The sequence below is a fragment of the Falco rusticolus genome, chromosome 1 (genome assembly GCF_015220075.1).
Source record: "Falco rusticolus isolate bFalRus1 chromosome 1, bFalRus1.pri, whole genome shotgun sequence".
Classification (NCBI taxonomy): domain Eukaryota; kingdom Metazoa; phylum Chordata; class Aves; order Falconiformes; family Falconidae; genus Falco; species Falco rusticolus.
Window position 1 is genome coordinate 37115572 of NC_051187.1, and position 19215 is coordinate 37134786.

At 44.4% G+C, this 19215-nt stretch overlaps 2 protein-coding genes across 2 annotated transcripts; one reads left to right on the forward strand and one right to left on the reverse strand.

Moving 5' to 3' along the window:
- Positions 1 to 519: 519 nt before the first annotated feature.
- COQ5 (coenzyme Q5, methyltransferase) lies at positions 520 to 7471 on the reverse strand. Its single transcript, XM_037402832.1, has 7 exons — positions 7303 to 7471; positions 6751 to 6900; positions 6067 to 6291; positions 3318 to 3424; positions 1585 to 1673; positions 1278 to 1389; positions 520 to 1162 (listed from the first exon to the last, which is right to left on the reverse strand). Exons 1-7 carry the CDS (start codon positions 7454 to 7456, stop codon positions 1061 to 1063), a joined length of 939 nt encoding a protein of 312 aa, XP_037258729.1. The 5' UTR covers positions 7457 to 7471; the 3' UTR covers positions 520 to 1060.
- Positions 7472 to 8911: 1440 nt separating this feature from the next.
- LOC119155030 (dynein light chain 1, cytoplasmic-like) lies at positions 8912 to 18919 on the forward strand. The gene is made up of 3 exons (XM_037403213.1): positions 8912 to 9025; positions 9496 to 9633; positions 18606 to 18919. Exons 2-3 carry the CDS (start codon positions 9502 to 9504, stop codon positions 18741 to 18743), a joined length of 270 nt encoding a protein of 89 aa, XP_037259110.1. The 5' UTR covers positions 8912 to 9025; positions 9496 to 9501; the 3' UTR covers positions 18744 to 18919.
- Positions 18920 to 19215: the final 296 nt, after the last annotated feature.

Sequence of the window (19215 nt, forward strand, 5' to 3'; positions counted from 1 at the left end):
CACCACAACAGCAGCTGAAGCCTGAGCTAATCTATGAGTACATCATAGAGACTGAGAACTGTAACTGAGACCAGCAGATTTCCTTGAGAGAAAAGAATGTTTTTCAGTTCTTGATAAGCATATTTTCAGTAGGTACACAATCTCTAGTGCAAACTCTGGTTTTAGATACATGGTGTTGCTTTTCTGATTTCAAGTGAATTGGTAAGCTAAAAGCAATAGTCTTTTCATCTCTCGATTTTTAAGGAGAGAAAAACTTTCATACTAGTTCATTTCACAGCTGTCACTTTGGGATGTAAGTTTACCTTCTCTAGATTTTTTTTTTTCCACTCTATCCCTGTATACTGCTACAGAAGTATCTGTTCTTCAACAGTTAAAAGAACAGAAGGAAACGCACAGTATTTTTCCTTAGACATTATGCATCTAGTACTGACAGATTTCATATGGAGGTGAAAACATCTCATTCCAGAATATTTTTATGTGGTCATTCTTCAGAAAAAGATTTCTTTCTTAAAAAGGAAATCTTACAAAGCTTAAAATACTTACTTAAGTGGAAAAGGTTGATGCAGAGCTGGTTTATTTCACAAGCCTTCCATTTGCCTTTGAAAGAAATAAAGGAATCATGGGAAAAATCCCCTTAAGTCCACATGACAGCTTAATAAAGATCTAAAAATCCAAGTTACTTCTCACTGGTATGATATCCTCCTTGAAGCTTAGTCAAAAAAAGGAGGCATCTTATTTAAAGACTAGTCAGTCTACTTCTGTAACTATACCACGGGTAAATGAAGTTGCTTTGTTTGTAATGATTGCTCAGTTTTGGCCGCGTGCTTTACATTGCACTTGAAGAGAAATGCAAGTGTAAGAAACACCACACGAATCACTTCATCCAGAGGTTTCTTGGGGCAGGGGCGGGGCAAGGCAGCTGATGTTCCTCTGGGTCTGACCTTCTGGCTCTGTTGCACAAGTTCTTAAAACTCCTCTTCAGTCTTGATAGTGTTAAAATGCCACAGCTTTCATATTCCTCAGGAAAATTCCACTTCCTTTGTTTTGCTACACAGTAGACTCACAGTTTGAAACCTGAGTGAATGGCAACAATGCCAGAGTTTAAATTCTGATAATCCACTTTTAAAAAGCCTGCATCTTCTATCATTGCCTTCAGCTCCTCCTGAAAAGTAATAGTTCCATAATTAGAACAACCCGAAGGCTTATAAGCCAGCTGCCTGTGATTATGCTGGAACCCTGTTTTGTGTGTGAGCAAATTCAGAGAAATACTGTCTTACCTGCGGTGGGAAACGACGGATGCTCTCCACAAGATATTGGTAAGATTTCCAGTCACCAGCAATAACCTCACCCAGAACAGGGATAACCTGGAAACTGTACAGATCGTAGAGCCTGCACAGACAGACAGCACAAGCAGATTAATACCAACAAGTTGAAAACTGACCCTCTCCAACACAAATTGATCCCTGTACCACTACTCTGTGGAGTCTGTATCTGATTTTAAAAGTGCACAATGAGGTGGCCTCAAAGTGTCTCTGTCTCTCATTCTGGCCTTGTGACATGGCCATAATGTCACCATGTTCCTACCTGGAAAGAAGAGGGCTGCTGACACGACTAAACTCAAGGCAGAGAAACCTTCCTCCTGGTTTCAGCACACGATAGGCCTCCTGAAGTGCCTGAGACAAAGCAGATATGATAAGTTTGTTCCTGTAGACCAGCATCTGCCTATTATGCCATGTGATGGCAACTCAGTGGTAAACCGAGGAGAGGGAGTAAAGAGAATACTGACTAGCAATCTCCAATATTTACTCGTGAAGCACCCCAAGACAGGCATAACCCACCCCCCTACCCCGAAACGAACAACAAAACCAAACCACAAACACTCTTGCTGTTACATAAATAGATTTACACCAGGCTTTGTGTTGAAACTATGATGTCATGTTTGCAATTTTTCTTCTTTTTCCCTGCTCTCAGTTGATGAATGTTTGCCAGCAAAGTGCTCGTAATTACAGACCAAACCTAAAAGGGAGAGGGTGACTCAGCTACAAGAAGCTGAAAATGAAAGAGGGCATGATAGATTTTGTTTTTTTAATCAAAAGAAAAGATTTTACTCAACTGCGAGGCACACCCAAAGGATCAAAAAAGTGATACTGGATTTTGGATGAGCAATGTGTGAGAATGGGGGGAAGGAAAGGGAAGAAGAAAACCTTTGCCTACTTTGAGAATTCCATCCTATATCCAAAATAAAACACCTAAGAAGAACAAAGACAAAAGTCTATTTACAACTGTGTGTTCTTTTATACAAGAGCACAGGAGAGTGGTACTCAAGAACCTCTGCAGGTTATACATCTGCTCGGTTTCAACTGTCATGTTTCTAAGGGATAAAATACAAACAGCACACATACATGATGGGAGCTTTGCAAAAGAACTCAAAGCTTGGATGTGTTTTGTACCAGTCTCCAGGGAGCTATGCTACCAGACCGCTTTATCCATAAAGGCAAGATGCCTGTGCTTTGGAAGGGTGCAGGTGAAGCACTGTGCATACAGTTCAAGGTGGTTTGGATCCAAACGCTACACCTTCCACAGAAGAATCATTGCCCAGGTTGTAACACACTCCTCCAAAACACAAGACAACTAGTCCAGCTAGGCAGGTGATCTACCTTCACCCCCACGACAGCTAGTCATTCTCAAAGGATGTATATTGTTTAGAACAAAGGGTACTACCTACCCTAATTAAAATCATACTTGTTCTTCATGGGAAACTCTACTACCAGCCAGCGTAAAGACACTGAGCAGAAGTGGGCTGAACAGGTTAGGTCAATGGCAGTGGTGGCAGCAGCCAGCTGCTTCCCCCTCTGTGCCCTGGAAGCTCGGCTGGTTCAGGCAGGGAAACCGAATGGGGCAGAAAGTGCAGGACACACTGCGGGTGGGATATAGATCAAATGCTTCAGGAAGATTTGAAACATGCAGACTGACTGCACTGTGCATGTGTAGAACCAGCCATATGATAGGTTAGGAGGAGGTGGTGAATGACTGTAGCATTCAGCCCTTTTTGCCTTAAGAAGAGACTGTGTGGCTTGCCAAGCTGGAAGGATTGGGTGCAACTAGTATAAATCTAACTTTTTATTACACAGGTGGGGCATTTAATAGCATTCTTCATTCAAACAAGTTGCACACTACATGCCACTTAATTTAAACATTTCACTAGACAACAATGTTCCTTTATCCAAAGGAGTTCCTCCTTTGCCTCCTCTGCTAGCATAAAAAACCCACAGATGAATCATAAGGACCCCACGTCAGGATATACTACAGCAACTTACCAAATCAATACGAGTTACATTTCGGATTCCAAAAGCAATTGTGTAAACATCAAACTTATCATCATCAAAGGGCAACTCTTCAGCATTCCCAAGTACCCAGGACAAGCCTGTAGTAAAAGCCAAGGACACAGTATTGAACTCAAGACTCCTCCAGGAAGACTAGAACTTATCTGTTCCAGAAGGAAATTATTATTAAACCCCCTGGTATTTAAAACTAATACTTCTATTTCACAGTTTTGTTGGAGGAAAGACACCTTAGTCTATACTCACAGACTCAAACCTTTCAAGGCTCTATACTACCCAGCCATCTTTTCAAGCCAAAATTCTGCAGATCAGCCAAAACATTCTTATGCATATTGTGCTCACAGTGCCTTAGTCCGCCAAAAAGATTTCTCTCAAATCTTGCATTGTAGTGGAAAGAAACTGGCTGCCGTTTGTAGCAAACTTGCAAAAAGAGAATGTGTGCTCAAAGAATAACTATAAACCATGATTAACGTCTTGCCATGCAACAACGGCCAAACCACCTAAAACATTTTGCTAAAAAGCTTCCATAGACCGAGAAACATGAAAAGCCACACTCCCTCCATTCAGCACTATCAGTACGTGACCTTGCTGCAGCTGTGGCAAGGCCATATCTGTCTGTGGAGTATGGACGTCCAGGTTATTGGTACCAAAAAATAAAACTGCTCAATTTAGAATTAATAGTTCTTAAAGTCACTGGTTTTGGTGACTCAAATGCAAACCAAGAAAACCTAACAAAAAAAACCCTCACAGAAGTCTTCTGCAACAGAGATCAGTTTCAAAGGCAGTATGCTAGAAAGCAATGTGGAGGAGAGCAAAGCACAACAGAAAACAACAGTTGTTCCCAGGCAACATTCAAATTTAATTTTTAAAATATACATATTTATAGTTGTAGAAAGTATTGTATGAAAAGAAGCATGCAACATTATTAAAGCAGTTATTATCAGTGTTATTTAAATCTAGACAGTCTGAAAAGACACCTGAGAAGTGAGTGTCAAGAAAAGGTTTTGAGCAACTGAAAAACTGTTCTTCAGAATACACTGCAGTAAAATCACAGGCTAGGAGTTTGTAAGGAGATGCATAAAAGGGGCTGTCAGTCTGCAGTACTGTGAGGAACTCGGCACGTGCAGTGCAGCCGCTGCTCCTGCTGGCCAAAATGCACAATCAGCACGTTTCTTTTTACCATGCGCAGCCCCCATTGTTGGTGAATGTATATAGGAATATACTGAAAGGAAACTCTGCCCCTTACAATTTTAAGAAAAACAAATTTTAGACCTCAGACAAGCAAGCTCAGAAACGAGGTTATTACAACAGGGAGGAATCGCATGAAAAGTGATTATGAAATGTGCTGAACAAGGGAGTGAAAAAGAGTAAGTCGTCAGAATTATGGCACAGTGGGGCATAAGGCAACCCAGGCAACAAGACAACAACTGGGCCTCTAAAGCTTTGATGTACAGAGGAAGAAATCTAAAAAACTTAAAAGACTCATTTTGAGAATTTGGTAATTCACAAAAATACCTAAAAAGTGCAGCCAATTAAACAAAATGCTTTATTTATAGTAGGTGGGAGGCAGCATCAAGCTTTATTTCAGGTCCTAAGCTACAGTCATAAAGCTTTTATACTTACAATGTTGGTACAGTTCAGGTGTTCCCAAACTGCAATGCGTAAGAGCAGCTCTGAACAGGCTTGCAAGCTGCTCAGTGTGATGCATGCAGTCTGCCAGGGCTGGAAGAACTAACACTTTCACAGTGTTCATTCTTTAAAGAAAAGGGAGAGGCAGGCAGGCAATGCCTGAGGTAACCCACCAGCAGGAAGCAAGAGCAGCTGAGAGAACCTATGCCAGCCGTTTATTTTTCAGCCCCTTTGTCCTACTGAGCTGTTTTGTATGTCCTTCATCCCACACAATTTGTAGGCTGAAGCCCTGATGGGGGTGTGGGAGCAGGGCACAGTGAAAGGACATGCAGGGTATCTTGTAATCCACACTGCCCAGGGCATAACTAACGTATAATAACTCAGGCAAACAAGGTTTGGAAACCTCCTGGTATACTTTACATTGCTAAAATATTTGCAAAATATCCATAAATGAAGAGAGGATAAGCAACTGTCATACAAATGCTGAGCCACAAGCAGGACTTCTTTCTCTATGTCTTACTTCTTAAAATCAGGCTTTTCAATCAGGATTGGCGTGGTCCCCAACAAATTCTAGATATCAGGAATTAATCCATTGACCTGCAAACTAATATTTAATACAATTCAGTTTCTCTGAGCATTATTAGCATATGCTCCAACTGTGGAAAGTTTCATAGGTTCACAGTATCACGCAGTTACTGCATTTTTTATTTGCTGCCTTGATTCGTAAAACACCTATTGTGAGATCTTTAGTGTAATCATTCTAGGGCTAAGCTCTTTTGCATTATCTGCTTTAGTAAAATCATATTTGGAAGCACAGATATAAACAGCAGGTTTAGATTATTTAACCAGTTTTGAAGGACAGACGGGTATCAGACCTCATGGACACTTCCAGAGGATCATTGTACACCTGAACAACATAGTACATACATACTCACTGGAAAAGGCACTCAACATTGGCAAATAAGCAGACACAGCTATAGCATACACCATGGCTATGTAATATATTGTAATCCTGAAGTGGTGATTACCTGTGGGTATCACATGTCAACTTCTTGCTATCAGGCATGCTACTGAAATGGTACTGTGCATGACTCACCTTCAGAGTAGCCAAGATGCTGTGCTTTCTGCTTCCCAACTTTTAACATTTCTTTGTTAATGTCACAGACCACCACTTGGGAATCCCCAAGCGGCTTAAATTTGCCTTCCTGGTAACTCTCAGAAATTTCCTGCCATGATAAATTCTGATGGTGCTTAAGCTTCTGCTGGAGCTGGCGTTCTTGTGCAGAGCGAACATAATTAATAAAACGAAAGGCAATGTCACCTGCATTTGTTTGAAAAGAGAGACACATGTTTTGGAATGTTTACTGACTCCAGGAAATCAGAACAGAAGGCTCTGGACATTGAACAGAGTTGATTTTTTATATATATATAAACTCACACACACACAGTACAGAGACAGAGTGCGTGTAATAAAGGGAACATGGTAAAAGCAAAGAGTCCACGACTCCCTACAAATGGAAACAGTTTTCCAATACATATCACGGTAGTACCATAACACTTTGAGAGCCCTGAAGCAAAATATTACAAAACACAAAGAAGTTAGTTCTCAATGCTTCTCTGTGAAAATCAAGTAGTTGTTTCACTAGTTTTAAAGACAGGGAACTGGGGGGGTGGGGAAACAACCCAAACAAACAAAAGCTAAGCAACTTAATTCCGAGTAGACTCAAACAGTTCAAAACCAGTGTGGCACTGTCACGTGGAACTCACCAAAATTATTTACCTGTTCCTCCAGCAACATCAAGAAGAAGTGTTCCTGGGGAAGGGTTCATTTTATGCATCAGAATATCCTTCCATACTCGATGAATCCCTAGAGTCATTGAATCATTCATTATATCATATTTCTTGGCCACACTTTCAAAGACCTGGTTAACTGCAAAGAAAGGACATAAGAATGAAATGCAATTTACTTTAAAATGCTGCTGTAGAAGTAAAATGTGTTCTTTATTGCCTCGTAGAGGTCTATCACCAGGTGGAACCGAAAAATACCATCTGAAAACTTAACTAAGGAGTAAGCCTGACAAAAGGCTCTTGGGAGAAATACAGCCTCTTCCCGTTAACCCTTCCGGACCCGAGGGGAAGAATCGAGCTGGTATAACACCGACACTATTTGCCGAGATACCCGGTAACGTCTCAAGCGAGGGGCCCAGCTCTAAGCACGTCCCCAGCACCCCTTCACCCCCACCGCCGATGCGCGCCGGCTGCCCGGGAGCCCCGTCAGCTCCCAGCCCGCCCTGCCCCGCAGCTCCACAGCGGACCCCGCCGCCGCCCTCACTTTTCTCCCTCCTCTCCGCCTCCGTCACGGTCTGGAAGCCGAAGTGCATCTCCGGGCCGGTGGCGAGGCCCCGCACGGAGCCGCAGAGCACCCGCAGAGCCCCGCCGCACCGCGCCAGCAGCGCCCGGCACGGGCACAGCCCCGCCGCCGCCATCTTGCAAGGGCACGACCTCGGCCGCCCGCCCGCCGCCGCACCGGCGGCGCCCCGGTGCGCGACCCGGCCCCGAGAAACGCGGCGTTCAGGGCCCGCTCCCTCTGCGGGGCGGGCTTATAGCGAGGCCCTACCGGCCCCGGTGCCAGGGGCCTTGGCGCAGCCTCGGGCAGGGGCAAGCTCCGGCCCGAAACAGTCGCCAAACATCGCAGCGCCACCGGCTGCGGGACCCATCCTGGGTACCTGAGGTGACACCTGACTGGGGAAGCGGGGGGAGCACTAACCCAAAACCCACTCAACAACAACCCAACACACTCCACGCAGCATACTGGAGTAATTTTGCAAATAATTTTCCCTAAGCTCTTTACTAACCCAAAAAACCCCAAACCCCAACACACTCCACACAGCGTATTTGAATAGTTTTGAAAATAATTTCTGTTAATCTCTTTAGATTTTTAATTTTGCAGTTTCCTGACTAAATTAAAAGTTCTTATGTGGGGAGCAGGAGGAAGGGTTGGCTTTTGTGTTCTGATGGACTGGGGGGAGGAGTCAAAGGTTGCCTCCGATTCCCATTAGGAACATTAGTACAAATTAGGGACCCTTTTCTGCTATTTTTTTGCAAAAGCTGCCCTGTTTATCACACTATTTGAATCATCCAGAAACTCCGTCAGCTTTGTAGATATAAAGAAGCTACTTAATCATTTGTTACGAGAGATTACATCATGCTGTTAAGAAATCAGACTAGGAACTGCCTTTCCCGAGTAGGAGCTTGTCTCCCTTACCAAGATCTTCCTTCCCTGTTGAGACTGACTAGCGCCATCACCAGACCTTACCGTGATTTTCTCTTATCTGCAATATTAAGCAAAACTTCAGATGTTGAAATTTTGACACATACACCCCCCACAGTCTTCGCAGTAGGATGCCTTGCAAAGCATCACATATGCTTTTGGTTTATCTTGTCTGCCTCAGCTGTAGGGAAAGATGACTTTGCCTACCAGAGACGTGACTGCAAGGGCCTCTCTCATGCTGCAGTCACAGGCCACTGTACAGATACCAACAATCAGTCACGTTCAGACAGCTCAGCCACAAGCAAAGAAAGGGTAAGGTCAAGCAGAGGTTGTGTACCGCCTCTAGGCAAGTGACCCAGGCATGGGCAAGCAGGGTGCTGCACCCTGTCGTGGGCTCGCCCCGGCGGGGGCTCTGGGGTTCCTGGGGCCGCCCCAGAGGCCTCCTCGCTCCCGCCGAGCCCAGGCCTCGGCCTCCATCAGCGCGGCCGCCCGTCGCTATGGGAACGGGTGCCGGCGCGAAGCATGCCGGTCTGAAAGAAACTGCTGCGGTAAAATGCTACGAGAGCGCCGGATACTGGCCAATGAGCGCTTGGGGGGGTGGTGGCTGTGGCCAATGGCTGGCGGCCAGTACGGAGAGGGTGGGGCTGGGGGCGCTCGGAGGCGACGGCGGCGCGCGCGGGTCGGTTAAACGGACGCGGCGGCGGAGCGAGTGTTGTGTTTGCTTTTATCTGCGTCCCGTCCGCCCCGCTCCGCACAGCGCCGGTCCCGCGGCACCCGCCGAGCGGTGAGGGGGGCGGCGTGAGGGCCAAGCACGCTGGGGTGGCGCAGCGCCCGAGAGGGGCTGGGTCCTGCCCGGGCACTGGGGAGGTTGAGGTGGGACGGCCGGTGTCTGGGCTCCCCCGCGGCAGGGCCCTGCTCCGCGTCCCGGCGGGCTGCAGGCGGGAGCCTTTTCCGTGGGGGGCTCCGGGCTTCGCTCGCCTCCCTGGGGCAGGGAGAGGCTGTCGAGGCTGGGCTCGGGGGTGGCTGCGCCCCCTCTCGGGGCTGCTGGGCCGGGCGGTGGGGCCTGCGGGAGCCCCAGCGGGGCTGCAGCGCGGTGCGGGCGGCCCGGCCCGGGCGGTACCGCGCCTCTGGCCCCGGGCGCGGGCTGTGCCGGGGCCTCCGAGCCAGCCGGCAGCGGTGCCCCACGGCCGCGGGTGCTGCCGGCGGGCGGCCGCGCCTGCAGCTCCGGGCTCCCCTCTGCTTCGCTCCCTACAGGCAACCATGAGCGATCGGAAGGCGGTGATCAAGAATGCGGACATGTCCGAAGAGATGCAGCAGGACGCCGTGGAGTGTGCTACTCAGGCCTTAGAGAAGTACAACATCGAGAAGGACATTGCGGCTCACATAAAGAAGGTAAATCTTTGCTCATAATGTCCTCCTGAAATCTATGCACATGAAAAATGAAGCAGGGAGAATGCTGCTGGGCGAGTAGCTCTAGAGAAACAAGTTCTAGAGGCACTAGCTACTCAAGTTGGATTTTGTCTGTAGGCTGGTGTCCTTATGTTCTTTCCCCCACCCTTTAAGCGGCTTTTCCAGGTCCTTCAGTTGTTTTTCTTGCAGCACCTTCTCCTTTAGCCTTTTCTGCCCCTGTCCCGTTGTCCAGGTGAACAGAGAGCAGCAGCTGACTGTCCCTGGGACTGTTGAGCTGGTACAAAACAGGGGCTCTATTGAGCTCTCTCTGAGAGAAAGCCTGTTTCATAGTCCTTGGTTTCAGTTTTATTGTACTTAATCTTAAGGATCTATTCACAGTTCTGTCCAGCTGGGTCAGAAATTGCATGGAAAAGTACTCTTCTGCAAGTCTGTTGTAATCACACCTCTCCTTATGTAGTGATGTAAGCAAAAAAGAAAACCCCGAAAAAAAATCTGGTAGCACAGATTATCTGTTGTTTGTGATTTCTGTGTTGTTCTTTATGTAGGATTAACAATACTGAACATAGGAAAGATCTAGTTCTGGTTATATTTCCTGCCTCGTCAACTCTGGAGAATAGAGAAATCAAAGAGTGTCAATGTAAGTTAAACAGATCTGAGTGGAAGAACTGTTTAAAAAGTAATACAACTAAGCAGAATGATTGCTTCCACTTCGGAAATACTGATTTGCTATGTTAAAGAAGCTTTTCCACCCTAGGTATCTCATAGCAGAGTCTCAGGCTTAAGGTCCAGTAAGGTGATTTGAGTGGTGCAGCAGTAGAAACAGCTCAAGCTGGGTGCCTCTGCAGAGGGACTCTGAACAACAAAATTCCTGGGTGGTTATACCTTTACAGTCTTGAGTTTCCCACCCCTCATTTTGACAGTTTGGACCAATAGTAAGTAGTATTAGGGTCTGGGGTCTTGTTCTTCATTGGGTCTCTTAATTGTCCTTGAGTCATCTGGGTTTTTTCCTCTTATCTCTGAGATGGTGGTTTCTGCTGGCACTTGTAGCTTCCTTATCTTCCATCTTGACCTGGCTCTTGAAGCCCTCTTTCATGGAAATAAGTTAAAAGTTCAACCTATCTGGGTGCAAGTTCATAGCCTGTGGCCTAAGGCTTTAGCAAATTTAGCAGCTAATGCTAAGCAGTTAACTCTAGGCAGTTTCAATCCAATATTCCCTAACAGCATCTTCCTGCTAATATGTTGAACAGTGTTCTTAAAGTGTTCTGAGGTGAGGTAACGTACAATATATTTTTAAGTAATAGGCATAACAAGGTTAAGCTTAACCACTACTAGGTGCAGTATGCAATTACAAATTCCTGTTGTGGTTGGTAACTGTCCCAGGAGGGTTCCCCGCCAGTGATACTCTCCATCCTTTTTCACTCAAAATTTTGAGTATATGATGATGTATTTCTTTTGCACAAAGGTGGCCAGTAATTACAGCTTTTTGTTCATTATTCTGTATATGTTTTAGTAATTGATAGATATCATCATGTTGTAATAATCTCTTTACAAATGTAAGATTGGCTCTCATGAGGGTGGTTGATAAATCTTGAGTTAATACGTCATTTGATTGTAACACTCAGTAAGACATAATGGGAGCCGAATAATTGAAATCGCACCCCATAATTGTAGTGAAGTTACAGACACATATTTGAGTGACTTCTGGCATCTATGGTAATACCATCTGCTAATACAAAATCACAAAGGGTTCTCATAAAAGCACATCCATTTCCTGTATATACAAGTACTGTTTCATGGGTTTTGTTGGGATGTACCTCAAAATGGCAAACATACTCTTCAGCATCAAGGCAAATGTCTAGCTCTGATGGTGTTTACTCCCACAGATAAACCCTTGCTGTTCCTGTACAACGCATGCATTAACATCTACAGTTTGCTATTTGTTTGCATTTTGTTGGGTCCACACTCTGTTCTAATGGATAGCGTATAGTTCCATTGTAATTTAATCCTTATGCAATGCTTGGGTATATGGTGTATACCAATGCATTATATATTGTTAAGACAAAGGCTGTGACTCAATTGTTTAATGAGTGAAACTTGCCTTGTACTACCAGGATTGAAATTCTCTTTTGAACTCAGTTGCCTTGTCCCAAACTACTTTTCGAGCCTCTGTGGGTAAGGTGCCGTCTTTACCTTCCCTTACAATTGCTGCTGCTATACACTGCATCCGCAGTTGAGCTTGGATGTAGCCCAGAGCTACTGGAAAGATTGCCCTGGACTGTTCCAAGTGCTTCTACAATCAGCTGGTGGTCTCCTTCATTGATTTTCTCCCACTGAGGCAATATCTCAGCATTAGGCGCTAGTCAATGACTCCTAGTAGAGAGGATCACAGTGGGTGTCCTAACTTGCTTAAATCACTTGTCATCCTTTATTTAGGAGTACTTTAGCATCTATACCACTTAAGATTCCCAGTCCTGTCCCTATGATAGTAGTTGCATCCCGTTTTCTTCACTTTGAAGGCGTAAGGATTCTCCCATGTAACCATGCTGCCCACCCTGTGTAGGATATATCTAAGAATGGTGAACAGATTGGTTTGATTTATTTTTTTTATTATGATTAATTTGCATCAATAGTCCTGCTCATCTAAGGGTCCATGAGGGAGTAAATACCATTTGTTGCTGTCCTATGTACTTGATTGCATATGGTTCAATTTCAGGTAACTGATTAGTGGACTTGAGGTAGGATTTACGGTGGTGGGCAGAGAAACAGTAGTTTGTACTGGGTCAACTCTTTCAGAAGTAACAGTATCTTGTACACAAGTAACTTGTATCCTGTTGATTCTTAACCTAGGATCCAGCATCACACAACAACTGGTATTAAGCATTTTTTTTTTTTTTAAGCAGCAACTGCTATTATTGAGACAATTAGACCTGTCTCTACTGTTCACCTCTATTGAGGCTGAATTATAAACCTTATCTGATTCATGATAGAAAGTGAGATCCATCCTTTCAGGTGTTTTAGGAATTGGGAACCTTGTTCCTCTATAATCTAGGAAAACTATCTTCTTCTTGGATTTGTTAACTTTTCACTAATCTGGATCATCCATCATTTTTATACTTGGCCATGCTGTAGCAGTAACCAGAATCAGTAATATCAAGAGTAGCGAGATGCCCCACATAATTCTTAGTTGATTTGAGAGTTTTTCCAGGAGTTAGTTGTTCATCAGGTGGTTGGCTATTTACCACCTGTTTGATGTGAGAATGGTGTGCCAGTTTTCTTTTCCTAAACTTTTAACAGCAAAATAGGAACTTAGTGAGATGGTATATGGCCCTTCCCACTTAGGTTCTAATCTGGATTTTTCATGAGAACACCTTAATTAAAACTTATCTCTGGGTTATATACCACATACCTGTATTTCCAGAGGTGTGGACTGATACAATTGAGCATGCTTTCTGTTACTTTCATATACCTGCAGAAAGGGTTTGACGTATTGGGTCAACTGTTCATCTCTGTCCAGTAGGCTGGTCTTAATTGGGTTGTAAGTTCCTGGTATAGCTCAGTGTCTCCCAAAAATAATTTCTGCTGGTGTTAGTGCTATGGGTTGTCATGGAGCATTCAGTACATCCCATAGAGCTAAGTTCAGTGCTTCTGGCCATTTTAAACCAGTGTGTGTACATATTTTTGCTCGTTTCTCTTTTAACATTCAGTTCGTTCTTTCATTGTCCCAAAGACTTATGGATTATGGGGATTATGCAGGTTTCTTTCTATTCCTAATGATTATGCAGTTGGTCAGTTATGTTGCTGTGAAATGACCACCTGTGTCTGACTTGATTCTGGAACCCCATACCTGGGTATAACTTCTAGCAAGGCTTTTATCTCCCATCCTGTATTTGCCTTTCTTGTTGGGAAGACCTCTACCCAGCCTGACAGCTGACTTACTATCACTAGCAAGCGCTTGTACCCATTGACAAGTATCATATCTGCATAATCTATTTGTAGCCTTTGAAAAGGGATGTAGGCCCATGGTCATCTCCCTAACTGAGCTTGGGGTCCTACTTGCAACTTTTGGCAGGTCGGGCAGCTGTTGGTTATTCTTTCTGCAGCAGTGTAAATTCCTAGTGCTGCCATACTTTTTGTACTTGATTAGCTACTGCCTCTGCTCCCCTGTGAGCTTTATTGTGAAACCACCTAGCCACAGTAATTACATATTTTTTCACAGAATTGGTTTTCCTCCAATTGTCCATATTCCATTGTAATTTTGTATTCTTCCCAATTTTCCCATTGTTCCTTCTCTTCTGCTGAGCAGTCCTTTTCATATGTGTGGTTTTGGGTCTGAATTTGGCTGTTTGCTCTGGTTTATCATTGCAATTGCAACGATATATTCTCTCAGAGGTTGTTGGGCTGCAGCCTTTGCAGCAGTGTCAGCTAGAGAGTTTCCTTTACTGATTTCTATAGTGTCCCTACTATAAGCTAGGCAGTGTATTACAGCGATTTCTTTAGGTAGTTGGATTTGTTCCAGCAAACTGCTCATATTTTCTTTCCTGATTGTGAGGAGTCCTTGTTCTCTCTGTGACATCCCAGTTGCATGATGTAATCCAGAGACATATCAACAGTCAGTGTAGATGTTAACTTGCTTTCCTTTTCCCAGGTGGGCTGTACAAGACAAAGCTACCAGCTGTGCTACTTGTGCACTCACCTGTGTGGAAACCTGTTTACTTTCATCACTCATTTCTGCCTGACTACAGCACACCCAGTTAGTAGTTTCCCATGCAGGTAGTAGGATGAACTGTATACAGACAGAACTAGATCTGGGTTTTGCAGAGGAACACTGGTTAAAACTGGTTTGCAGTTCACTTGAAGTGTGCATCAGCTGCTCACATCGGTGATGTTCTTCTCCATCATCTGGCAAAGATAGGGTTGCTGGATTCAAAGTATTGCATCTTTTCAAGGCTACGTTCCCTGATTAGGAGGATCAGTTTGTATCTGTGTGCTCAATGTGGCAATAATGCTTGGATTGCATATTGTTTTATCAGTATTCCTACCTCCTGTGGACATAAAACTGTTACAAGGTGTCCCAGAATGAAGGGATGGCTTTTTTTCTACTATTGTTGCTGCTGCTGTTGGAGATTTTATACAGGCTGGTGCCCCTGCTGCAGCTGAATCTAGTTGAGCAGAGTAATATGCAACTGGTTGGTGGTGGTGTCCTAACTTTTGTGTTACCACTCTTCTGGCTGTCCTCTTGGACTCACGTATTTACACACTGAAAGGTTTTGTATAATTTGGGAGCCTGAGAGCAGGCACTGATGCCAAAGCTCCTTTTATGTTTTTAAAACCTTGTTCTCTCTCTCAGCCCCATGCAATGGGTTCTGCCTCTTCATTCCTCATTGCCTCTGTTTTTGTTATTTCTCCCAATCCAGGAATCCATGGTCTGCAAAATCCCACAGTTCCAAGGAATCCTCGTAATTGTTTCTTTGTTACTGTATGGGGGGTGAGTGGGTGGGTTCTGTTACAGCATTTACTCTTTCTAGGTCTCCTAGCCGTTGCCCTTCTCTGAAAATAAATCCTAAATATTTTACTTCCTTTCAATACAGCTGGAATTTAGACAGATGCGTAGTGACCCTTTTCTGCTAAAGCAGTACGCAAATGTACAGTGTCTATTATACAGGCATTTTCGTCTCTACATGCTATCGCTAAATCATCTACATATTGTACGAGAGCTGATTCACTTGGCACTTCTACATCTTTTAAATTACTAATATCTGAGAGAAAACTGTAGGACATCTTGTGAACCCTTGGGGAAGGCGCATCCATGTCAGTTGTCCTTTCCATGTAAAGTCAAATAAGGGCCAACTACTTCCATAAAGTGGTATACTATAGGAAGCAGCAGTTAAATCAGTTATGGTAAAATATTTTGCCCAATGTGATATTTGCAAAGGTACTGTGGAAGGATCAGGTACGACTGGTTGAGGAGTCGCCACATGTTGATTGATTGCCTGAAAATTTTGTACAAAACAGTTTTTTGGATCTCGGCCTTCACCCGACCTGTTCTTTTTTACAGGGAATATGGGAGCATTATATGGTGAAATACATACTTTTAAAATCCGTTGGGGCAGGTATTGGTTTATCTGCTTTTGTATGCTCTTCCTTGTCTTATTGGTGGAGCTCCTCCCTTTGTATTTATGACTACAGGTTGAGCTGAGATTAGCAATCCAACATCAGTGCCAGTTTTGCTCCATATCTTCATGGGCACAGATTTTAGCACTTCTGGTACTTTTATTTCAGGGTTTGGGCTTTTGGTAACAACACTCATTCCCATAATTTAGATCCATTCCTTCAGGTGATAAGTGTAATTCTACATATAGGGCTTGTAAAAGATTTCTTCCTAGCAAACGGGCCGAAGATTCTTCTGCTAATACAAGTCTTCCCCATACACTTTTGTTTCCTTTTGTTATAGGGGCTTGGTTAAACTCTTTGCTCCTCCACCTGTGACCCTCTGTATTAGAACCTTATCTTCAGTTTCAGATCCTTTTGGGGTAAAACTTCAAAGAGAGAGCACAGCTACTCTGCCTACTAAAAGTTCAACTTCTTGGCCTTCTACTTTACCTGCTATAGGTGGTCTAATTGAGTTTCCCACATAGCAGAAATACCTAGTCCTTCTAATTCCGCAAGTGTTTCAGGTTTCCCCACCTCCTGTCATTGTGAGTTGTTATTTTCTTAGGCTAACTCTTCGTGTTGGAGTTGCCTTATCTAGTCAGATCTTGTAGTCGAAGGGGACATTCCCGCTGTACATGCCCTAAGTTCCCACAGTAATAACACTCTTTCCCTTCACTTCCCCCTATGCTTCTTCCTGTGTTTCCCGGCCTCAGCCCAAATCCTGGGCTTGGCCTTTGTCTTTCTGATCCTCTGCCTTTCACTTGCAAGTTTCTTGCTAAAGCAGCTGCCAGTAAATTTGCTTCTTGTTCTTTTGCTCTTTCACTTGCTCAGGTTTCTGTGTTTCCTCTCACCCATCATACACAAATACTACCACACTTAACTTTTCTGTAGTTTCCCCTTGCCAGCCTGGCATATGTTCTTTGAAATATTTCCATATCTTGGGGGCTGCTTGATCCATAAAAACACTGATTGCTAGTGTGTTGTTAAACTTCTGTGTGTTTATTCCCCCACACTTTAACGAAGTCTTGTCGAAGCTATCACTGGGGTGTTTGTCTAGGTGCTGTCTGCATTCTTGCACTTGTATAATTTACTCCTAACTTGCCACATGCCCTAATGGCTTCTGCTAAATTCTGGAGTGCCATTTGGCATGTAGTTCTATCTCCTGCATTATTATAATCCCAATTTGGATTACTTGCTGGCCAGGGATTTCTTTGTCCTCCAGCTTGTTGTGCTAGTTCTGCATCCTTATTAATTATTTTTTCTCATTCATCTGGCTGGAACAGTTCTCTCAGAAGTATCTAGGTGTCCCCCCAATTTGAGTTATATCCAGTGCATTTATTAGAAAATAGTTTGGTGCATCTCGTGGCATCTTCCCTTAGTCTTGATATTTTGCTTCCCTATAATGCTAAATCACTGGGGTTCCAGGGCTCATTAGTAAACACGGGTAACATAGGGGGAGGGGGTTTGCCTCCACCCACCCCTCCTTGCTGTAATGTGTTGGTATTGGGCAAAATGTTAGAAATCATAGGAGAGAGTCTGGCAGCTGGTAGACGTAGGCGGTGAAGAGAGAGCAAGTGAGATACATTGTCCCACTCCATATGCCAACCAGACTCTTCTGGGGTGTTGGCATCCACTAATGCAAGTGTTACCTTTGACAGTGTCTCCCTCCTCCCATACCATCGGGCTGGATTTTCTGCTCCCAAGCCTGATGATCCCACACATAACAGCAATCCATTTGTGCTGGAGACCTGTCTCCAGGCAATACCACAAAAAGGCTAATTAATGCTGGTTAAAAAGTCCCCTGCGATGGCCACCATTGTGCTGGACTACCATCTCTTGTTGCAAATGGCCAATCTTCCTGACATAGTGTAACTATGTGTTTTTTGACAAGCTGGCTGTGCCGTTAATCTTTCCAGTTTTCCAGTACCTTGGCTAAGGGTGCCCCCTCTATGCTGGGTGTGTTTGTGTTTTCCATTGTTTTCAGTTACTAACAGGGACTCAAACCCACTTCTACGTGTGCGTTACACTGATTGCGCTGCACACCCGTAAGCAAGCTGTAGCAGGGGAGGGACTTGAACCCACCCTGATACTGAGAGGGACTTGAACCCACTACGGAATCTAAACGCTCATCCTTCAGTACCTCCTGCTCCAAAGATCCTGGGTGAACTCACCCACGGCCAGCAGCTGGATGTTTGGAAAAGAGAGGATCCAATGATGGTGGTGGCCTAGGGTCCCATCTGGGTCACCAAACTGAAGTTTCTCTGCCCTAGGTATTCCATAGCAGAGTTGTGGGCTTAAAGTCTGATAAGGTAATTTGGGTGGTACAGTGGAAGAAACAGCTCAAGCTGGGTGCCTTTGAGCTGGGTGCCTTTGCAGAGGGACCCCAAGCAAAGAAATTCCTGGGTGGTTATACCTGGAAAACAGCCTGTTTTCCCACCCCTCATTTGACAGTTTGGACCAATAGTAAGTAGTATTAGGGTCTGGGGTCTTGTTCTTCATTGGGTCTCTTAATTGTCCTTGAGTCATCTGGGTTTTTTCCTCTTATCTCTGAGATGGTGGTTTCTGCTGGCACTTGTAGCTTCCTTATCTTCCATCTTGACCTGGCTCTTGAGGTCCTCTTTCATGGAAATAAGTTAAAAGTTCAACCTATCTGGGTGCAAGTTCATAGCCTGTGGCCTAAAGCTTTAGCAAATTTAGCTACCGATGCTAAGCAGTTAACTCTAGGCAGGTAATTTCATTCCAGTATTCTTTAACGTGGATACCTGTTTAGAAGAATTCTTAATTTCTAGTGATCTATTTTGCAGGAGTTTGACAAGAAATACAATCCCACTTGGCACTGCATCGTGGGAAGGAACTTTGGCAGCTACGTGACACATGAGACCAAGCACTTCATCTACTTCTACCTCGGCCAAGTCGCTATTCTTCTTTTCAAGTCTGGTTAGAACCACAGACCCTCACTGAAACCTGTATCCAGTTACAGGACTGTGCGCTGACTCCTCTGACTAGTTACTGCAGCCTTCCTGAGGACACAGACCTTGATCTTCAAGGGCGATGGCAGGGATTATGCTATAGCAGATGATGTTACATTGTGGATATAAAAAGGAAAAATACCAAAACAGTCTGCCTTGTATTTTTTTTTTTTCCATGAGGCTGCTACTTTGTTAGTAGGGCAGCTTTATAGCCACCTACCGTCTTGCCTTGTTACTGCTTGTGCTGCGTAGGTACTGACACTTCCTTCTGCTCCACATGCTCTTATTCTTCTGAGTCGGTATTTTTGGGTTTTTTTCCGTTGGGTGTGGTTTTTTTTGTGTGTGTGGAGGTTGTTTTTTTTAGGTTTTTTTTTGTGTGTGTGGTTTTTTTCCTATTTTTTCGCTCTCGCCCCTCCTGGGCTGCCCTGTGCCGGGCGCTGCCCGT